General features: G+C 42.4%; 1 protein-coding gene across 1 annotated transcript; it reads left to right on the top strand.

Annotated features, from left to right (window-relative positions):
• The first annotated feature begins 5,631 nt into the window (after nucleotides 1–5,631).
• LOC140800932 (arginine decarboxylase-like) lies at nucleotides 5,632–8,478 on the top strand. The gene has a single exon (XM_073155866.1). It carries the CDS (start codon nucleotides 6,074–6,076, stop codon nucleotides 8,201–8,203), a length of 2,130 nt encoding a protein of 709 aa, XP_073011967.1. The 5' UTR covers nucleotides 5,632–6,073; the 3' UTR covers nucleotides 8,204–8,478.

The following is an 8,478-nucleotide window of genomic DNA, read 5'->3' as shown; positions in this document are numbered from 1 at the left end:
ATTCACTTTAATCGATAGAGAGGCTTCCAAAGGCTGAGGGCCTAATTAAGATTAGTTGAGAGGACTAGCAGGGATTTGAGGGAGGCAGGGGGGACTTGGAGGAGGAGAATCACTAGAAAACCCTATTAGGATCCTAGGAAGACCCAAGAGAGAATATGCTAACCCAAAAGCATTGATTTGGTTGACTTTGGTAATGGTAACTAGCTCTAGGCAATGGTGCCACCTCAGGCTCAAGGAGACATGAAAAGTAATACAATGAGCGAATCAAGAAAGCACCCAATCACCCTTAGTAGGGAGCAAGGAGTCAACAAAAAATGGTTAGGCCACCTTGAGAGTTAATCATTTTGGGGCTTGCGTATCACATATCTCTCTTTGGTTGCAAAGAAAGTTCTCTCTATTTTGAATAGAGAAAACCAGCTTTAGAGAAAACCAGCTTTAACCTCTTGGTGGCCAAATATGGGGATGTCCATCCTTGGTTAGGATAAGCCTTCTTAGAATTATTTAAAATGGGTTTACTATGAACCTATGACCTACCTCCATTAATGCGAATCAGACCAATTAGGTTAATAGAGTGTTGGGTCTTATCCATAATGGGGTTTTGGCTGAGGAAGTGATTAACCAACTATTTGGTTCTGCTTTATGCGTGGCCATCTCGACAATCCATGTACCTATCGCGCTAGCCCTAATCACTGGGCATGACTGCTCTTCCAAGTGCACAACTAGTGCTAAATCTGTTAACTCCTTAGGTGATTCTCATCTAGACAAACTTCTCCCTGGGAGGGTTGGAAGTCCATTTGAGCTTTGTCTATTCCGACTAAACTAAAAGTCTCCCTTTAAAAAGTATGCTAGGAGAAAATTCCCATAGGAAATCTGTTTCATTGTGATTTTGCCACCTCCATGTGATTTTTTGTCGAGAACAAATTTGGCATTATGTTCTCTGATTTGCACTCTTAGGATAGTGGCGATTGGATTTTCGTTGATGGTGGGCTCTTGGGTGATGATACTAAGGTCTTTCTAGTTATTATTGCTGTTGTTCATTGGTCTATTTGGAAACGTAGAAATATTGTCTGGTTTAATAATGAAAAAGAATCAGTTGCTAAAGTATGTGATCAAACTATTTGCTTTGCTGTTGAATATTATGATCAAAAGTCTAAAAAAACTACAAAACCCACTACACTCAATTTCACGAGTCATTGGACCCCATTCCCCTTCGGTGGGTTAAAATCAACAAGGATGAGTAGTTTAAAGGACCCAGTGAGATAAGTGGAATCAATTTTATGATTAGGGCATCTAATGGAAGTCCTCTCTTTGCAGGAATTAGAATTACTACCCTTGACTCGATTCTAGCTTAGAACCCATGGATGTGTTAGTCGCGCTTAAAAATATGAGAAGGCTAGTAGCTCAACATGTGTGGATTGAGACTGATTCCCTTATCCTCTCTAACATGATAAGGGGGCGATCTTCAGTCGACATGGAGCATAGACGATCATCTCAAATATTCTACATCTCATTTAAAATTACTCCTCTTACTATATTACTCACATCTACTATATTATATTTGGGATGCTTATTACCCCTAACTTACTACCTTTTCTTGCCTACACATCTATGTAACCATGGCATTTAATATTTATTTAAATATTTATTAATAAAACAAATGTGTTACGGTCTATGTTTTCTAATGTGATTAATTAGAGTTAAATTATTTTGCAAAATATTCCAACTTAAAGTTGCAAGAAATTCCTTCAATGAGATTTTGTTCAGAATAATAGAAAAATTCATGTTGTTGTATTGGTATTTTTGCGTTCGATTTCCAGCAGCATTGATTTTACTATAACACTATTTAAGTTTTCACTTCTTTCCTAAAAATTAAAAAAAAAACTTGTAAAAAATTCTCAAAAACTTGATTGCATAGGATCTTCTCTACTCCAAATTGGCTTTTATAGGGAAGATACAATTTTACCCTCTCCTAGTTACACCAAATTTCAAAGTTACATTTTAGAAATTTTGCAATTATAGAATAATAAAAATGAGAAAGCTTTTTCACAAAAATTGTAGTTTTACTAATTAATCAATGAAAAACCCAAAAAAATCGATCTTGTTATATTAAAAGTTTAAAAAGACAATCTAAATTTTAGTCTAAACTATGGATGTAAATTATATATATATATATATATATATATATATTCTCTTTAAATTGTAGGTAGATATGTTGCTTGACCTTGAAGTAACATTCAACTATAGTGATTAGGCGTAGAGCATGTTCCAGGCATAATGCATACATGTGATGTTTGTGCTTGGAGAACAAAGTGGCATGACAAGAATTTCAACCATCAAACAGAGCTGCATACGTGAACTTGGCCAAATTTCTTCTCTTTTGTCGAATGTCAAAGAACCCTGATTCGAATCTTATTGATTCTTGTGATAAATGTAAACCCTTAAAGACTTTTGTATGTGATTATAAGTCTTGATAACTTTTTCTCTTAATTAGGTTTCTCTTAATTAGGTTTCTCTTAATTAGGAACTTTTTCTCTTAATTAGGTTTCTCTTAATTAGGTTAATTCATCTGTGATTGAATTGGTTGGTGTATTGTCAAAAGAAAACAAAACAAAAGAAAAACCTGCCCCCAAGACTCATGAGCTCGGCTCGTTTAGAATTTAGCTCGAGCTCAGCTTGAAATATATACCGAGCTAAATCGAGCTAGCTATTTTTCGGCTCATAGCTTAATATATTTTTAAGTTTAGAAAATTTTATTCTTTTAATGAAATTATGATTTACATACTATATTTTACTATTTACAAATCGAGGCCTATAAATTAGCGAATATGTCAGAAAATTTCCTGTTGTTAAATTTGTTAGTTAAACTTAACTGAATCTCTAGGTTAAGTTAACTATACTAAAAAAATTATGAAAATACCCTCAACCAAATCATATTAAGGACATTTTAGTTATTTTAGAAATAATAGCACTTTAATTATTTTAAAAATAAAATATCTCGATCTAACGAAATATTTTTATGATATTAGTGCAAATCTAACCCAGAGTGTTTTCTACACATATTCGCTAAATTACATGGCTTGATTTACAAATAGTAAAAATATAGAGTGTAAACCGTAATTTTATTAAAAAGTAGGGTGTTATATACAAATTTCTTTTAATTTTAATATGATATATTTCTAGATTAATTTTATAGCTCAAACTAGATTAATTAATATATATTTTATAAAAAAATTTGAAAAATCAAGCCAGCTCTGCTCGCTTTACACCCCCGTAGATTTTTCAAGATTGGATATGGAAAGATTGTTAATAATATAAAACAATTAAACTTAAAACTTTATATAGTTGGAACATAAAAGATAAAAATTACTGTTTTCTAATAGCTTTAAATATTTAACTGAGGAGTAACTAAGTTTCAATCCATCTTGTGAAAGTTAAAAGGATAAAACAAACATTAGTCAGTCCTTAACGAAGTTATGTTAACAGAGATATGAAAAGATCGACTTAATTACCCCTATAAAAATATAACCTAATACAAGAATGGTAGGGATAGTTTAATTATTTCACAACTTATTGGAGAAAAATATTAGCGCCAATACATAGGTGAACTAATAAATGTTTAAAATACAAAAGGCATTAAGTCAAAATGAGTCAAATATATAGGTTGAACTAATTTGGCCTTTACAATCAACTAGGGTGTAAAGCTGAGCTTGAGTCGAACCCGAGACTATTTTCGAGCCAAACTCAAACTGAGCATGAACCAAGCCCAAGCTTAAAACTATGTTATTTTTAAGTCAGGCTAAACAAAGCATACTATTCAAGCCGAGCTAGATCGTAATTACCAGAAGATAGTTTCTGTTGGGTGTCCAACTTTCCCACATAATATTCAAACAATCAACATCCTTCCTCTGGGCTGTAGCCAAATGACCTCCCCCTTTTACTCCCTCTTTCATATATGTCGCCATGGATACTCCACAGATGTACCGTTTGAACGGCCGAGATCATCTCTGGATATTCTTTTCACACACTAATCCTAAGCTTTTGACTAAAGTGCTAAAGTGGTCCTCAAACTCTATAAAAAAAAACGTTGAACTTAAAAGAAAATTTTACGTAACTTATTTAGCACTTTACTCTACAAAACGTTGAACTCGTCACTGTCTTATGAGATTATTGTTCCTTATTTTATATTTATCTATTAATTTGAATAAACTAGATATTTAAATTTGAATAAAAAATAAATACAAATAAAAAGAAATTTCTTTTTTTTTCTTTCAAATTTTCACCTACTTCTCATAATTAAAGGAAGACTTTTTAGGTAATAAATTGGGAGGATGGCTATATTTGAGTAGGTAATAAATTAAAACTCCCCTAATCCTCACCCAGCCCACTTGCACCCTCCCTACGTGCACCTCCCCCCCTGCCGCGGCGGGAGAAAGAGAAAGCCACGAGACGTGTCCACTGTTGTGGGACCCGTCCGCCGCGGCCTTCCCGATTGGGTCCCACTCCTGCTATTAATTTCCATACTTTTGTGTCTTTCTGCATATCGCCACCTATGGTTTTACTTATTGCCATAAACACCCTCGTTTTGTCATTTTTGCATGTTGTTCCCTCATTTTATCATAAATTTGTAAGATTCCATAGAATGCGTTTATTTGATAGATCATAAGCAAGGGCGAGATTTAAAGCCATGATCTTTATCATAATATAATAGAACCCTAAAAGAATTTATGTCAATAGTTGGACCAAAAAAATAGTAATTGGCCCTATTGTTATTTTTTTTTTCTTTTTATTTTTATTTTTTTGCTTTCAAATAGTATTTGTAGTAGTTTATGAAATTTTTTGAGATATAATATTTAGCTGCATTATGGAGTAGAGAGAAAATTAGAACGTTTTAGCGCGAAATTGACTTTACCACAAGGACTTTATCTTATATTAAGTTTCTTTGAATTTTGATTTAAATCTCAATAATGAATTATTTTTAACAAAGATGACAAAGTAACTTAAATAATTTTACTTTTGTTAAATTGATTTAGGAGGGTAAATTGATTTTTGTTCGAACTGCTAAACGTTTTAAAGATGCCATAGATTTTTTTTTATAATTTTTAGTTAAGAAGAGAAATAACTAACAGAGGGTTTGAGATGAAAAAAGTATGACTATGGGGATGTCTACGCAATAAGGAGAAACTAGAGGCGGTGATTTGCGAAAGATGAGAAGGATTAGGCGCCGGTCTCCAAAGTCTAGAGCGCGCCACGGGGATTACTTCGAGGCCTATTCCGTTTCCCCCTCGGATTCATCCCACCGGGTGGAAACAGAATCCGCAGCAAAGTCCACGTGTCAAAATCTGGACTGCCCTTAATTACGTCCTTTGAACGTTTTCTCCCGTAGATAAGGTCTCGATATTTTCCGGACCTCACGCCCGTCTTCTAATATCAAATAATTCCCAAACAGATCGCGATATTTCGGACGAGATTAGTAATATTAGACGCCACGTAATTTCTAGAGAGGAGACGAGAGTAACAAGTTCTCGGGACTTGTCCCGCGATGGTGAGGCGCTGGGCCCAACCAAAAAGCCACGCGGCAACTCGACGCGGAGAAGCGAATCTCCTCGATATATTCCCAACGAGAAATTGGAGAACTTTTCAAAGTTTCTCTGGTTCAGTAACGGCTACTTTTCTTTTTTCTTTTTTTTTTCGGGGTTTTCCGCTATATAAACGCACCTCGCCTCTCATGCAATTCTCGCCCAGTCTTCTTTTTCTATACGATCTCCTCCGTTAAGAGTTCCGTCATCTCTTAGATCTCTCTCTCTCTCTTTCGCTCCTTGCCTTCTACCTCTCTCTCCTTGCCATTTTTGGATCGATCTCTTCGATCCCAACTTCTTCTGAATTCCCGGCGTGGGGATATCGGAGGCTTTTGACGGCGATCTAGGGTTTCCCTCCTCGTCTCTAGCTTCTTCTTGCTTCTTTTGGGGGGGGTAGCCGGGGCTCCGGCCTCGGCGGCTTTTAAAGCCCCCTTCTTCTAGACCCGATCGAACCCCCGCTTCTTTTTTCTCTTTGATTCTTTTGCGATCGGGAAGAGATGCCGGCCATGGCGTGCGTGGATGCTGCGGTCCTCCCCCGTCCTGGCTACGGCTTTTCCTGGGATGGCTCTCTTCCTGCGCCGGGACCATTTCCCGGCAGCTCTCCGATGCCGGCGAACGGCGGCGCCGCCGTAGACCACCGCAGCCTGCTCCTTACCCCCTGGTCCACCGACCTCTCCGCCGCGCTCTACAAGATAGAAGGCTGGGGCGCCCCCTACTTCTCCGTTAACTCCGCCGGAAACGTCGCCGTCCGGCCTCATGGCGCCGCAACCCGTCCTCACCAAGAGATCGATCTTATGAAGGTTGTAAAGAAATCCTCCGATCCCAAGATCTCCGGCGGTCTCGGTCTACAGCTCCCTTTAATCGTCCGGTTCCCGGACGTCCTCAAGAACCGGCTCGAATCCCTCCAAGCCGCCTTCGACGCTGCGATACGATCCAACGGCTACGGGTCGCATTACCAGGGTGTCTACCCGGTTAAATGCAATCAGGACCGTTTCATCGTGGAGGACGTGGTGGAATTCGGCTTCCCCTTCCGGTTCGGCCTCGAGGCCGGGTCCAAGCCCGAGCTCCTCCTCGCGATGAGCTGCCTCGCACGTGGGAGCCCCGATGCGTTCCTCGTATGCAACGGCTACAAGGACGCGGAGTACGTGTCGCTCGCCCTCATGGCGCGGGCGATGGGCCTCAACGTCGTCATCGTCCTCGAGCAAGAGGAGGAGCTCGACATCGTCGTAGAAGCTGCGAAAAGGCTCGAAATTCGTCCAGTCATCGGACTGCGCGCCAAGCTCCGGACCAAGCACTCGGGCCATTTCGGATCCACATCAGGCGAGAAGGGAAAGTTCGGGCTCACCACGACCCAGATCTTGTCGGTCGCCGCGAAACTGAGGCGGCTCGAGATGCTCGACTGCCTTCAGCTCCTCCACTTCCACATCGGCTCGCAGATCCCGTCGACATCGCTGCTCGCTGACGGCGTTGGCGAGGCTGCGCGTGTTTATTGCGAGCTCGCTCGGCTGGGCGCCGCAATGCGCGTGATCGACGTTGGCGGCGGGCTCGGCATCGACTACGACGGCTCCCACTCCACCTGCTCCGACATGTCTGTCGGCTACGGCCTCGGCGACTACGCCGACGCCGTCGTCCGCGCCGTGCAGCTTGCGTGCGACCAGAAGGGAGTGAAGCACCCAATACTCTGCAGCGAGAGCGGCCGAGCTCTCGTCTCCCACCACTCTGTTCTCGTCTTCGAGGCCATATCCTCCACCTCCCACGCCGTCGTCGAGCCGGAACCGAACCTCAGGTACTACCTCAACGAACTAGCCGATGACGCCTGCGCCGACTACCGCAATCTTTTGGCGGCTGCCGTTGTCGGCGAATTCGAGACCTGCGTGGTCTACGCCGAACAGCTGAAGCGGCGGTGCGTCGACCAGTTCAAGGAAGGCGTACTCGGGCTCGAACACCTCGCTGCCGTAGATGGGCTATGCGATCTCGTCACCCGGGAGATAGGCGCTGACGAGCCGGTTCGAACTTACCACGTAAATCTCTCTCTCTTCACCTCGATCCCGGACTTCTGGGCGATCGGGCAGCTCTTTCCCATCATGCCGATCCACCGCCTCGGCCAGCAGCCGACGGTTAACTCGGTGTTATCCGACCTCACCTGCGATAGCGACGGGAAGGTAGATAAGTTTATCGGAGGGAGGTCGAGCCTCCCATTGCACGAGCTCGGCTGTGGCAATGGTGGCGGCGGCTACTATTTGGGAATGTTCTTGGGTGGGGCTTACCAGGAGGCGCTCGGAGGGCTGCACAATCTATTCGGTGGTCCGAGCGTCGTGCGCGTGTCGCAGAGCGACGGGCCGCACTGCTTCGCGGTGACGCGGGCGGTGCCGGGGCCGGCGTGCGCTGACGTCCTGCGAGCGATGCAGCACGAGCCCGAGCTCATGTTCGACACGCTCAAGCGGCGCACCGGGGAGTACAACGCCCCCAATGTCGCTGTTGCTGCTATCGCCGCCATCGCCAGCGCCTTTCGCTCCATGCCGTACCTCATCTCGGAGGTCTCCTCTAACGGCGTGGAGGAAGAAGGAGGAGAAGGGTGTGGCTATGACGAAGAGGAGTGGGAGTTCATGAGGTGCCTCAGCGTGTGAGGAAGGTAACTTTACCACTTGTTCGTCGTCTCTGTCGGAGTGCTTCGCGGTTTCGTTTTTTTCCTTTTGTTTACTAATAACGGGTAATATGTTTAGAATCCTACTTAATTAAGTGATATGTTTAGATTCCTACTTGATTAAGTGATGCAGATGTGTACAGAGGCAGGCAGGATCGTCGCCTCCGTTTGTTTGATGCCATTTTAATGTGCTTCATAAATTAGAGGGACCATTTCGGATTTAATCGGATCTGGGCTGGGCCCCAGATGTTTGATGAA

Source organism: Typha latifolia, chromosome 14 (genome assembly GCF_019914945.1).
Source record: "Typha latifolia isolate L0001 chromosome 14, TyphaL0001v2, whole genome shotgun sequence".
Lineage (NCBI taxonomy): Eukaryota > Viridiplantae > Streptophyta > Magnoliopsida > Poales > Typhaceae > Typha > Typha latifolia.
This window is presented reverse-complemented; position numbering and strand designations above follow the sequence as displayed.

Bases quoted from the DNA above. Each gene is read 5' to 3' on its own strand.
- LOC140800932 (XM_073155866.1), top strand. From the start codon at position 6,074: ATGCCGGCCATGGCGTGCGTGGATGCTGCGGTCCTCCCCCGTCCTGGC.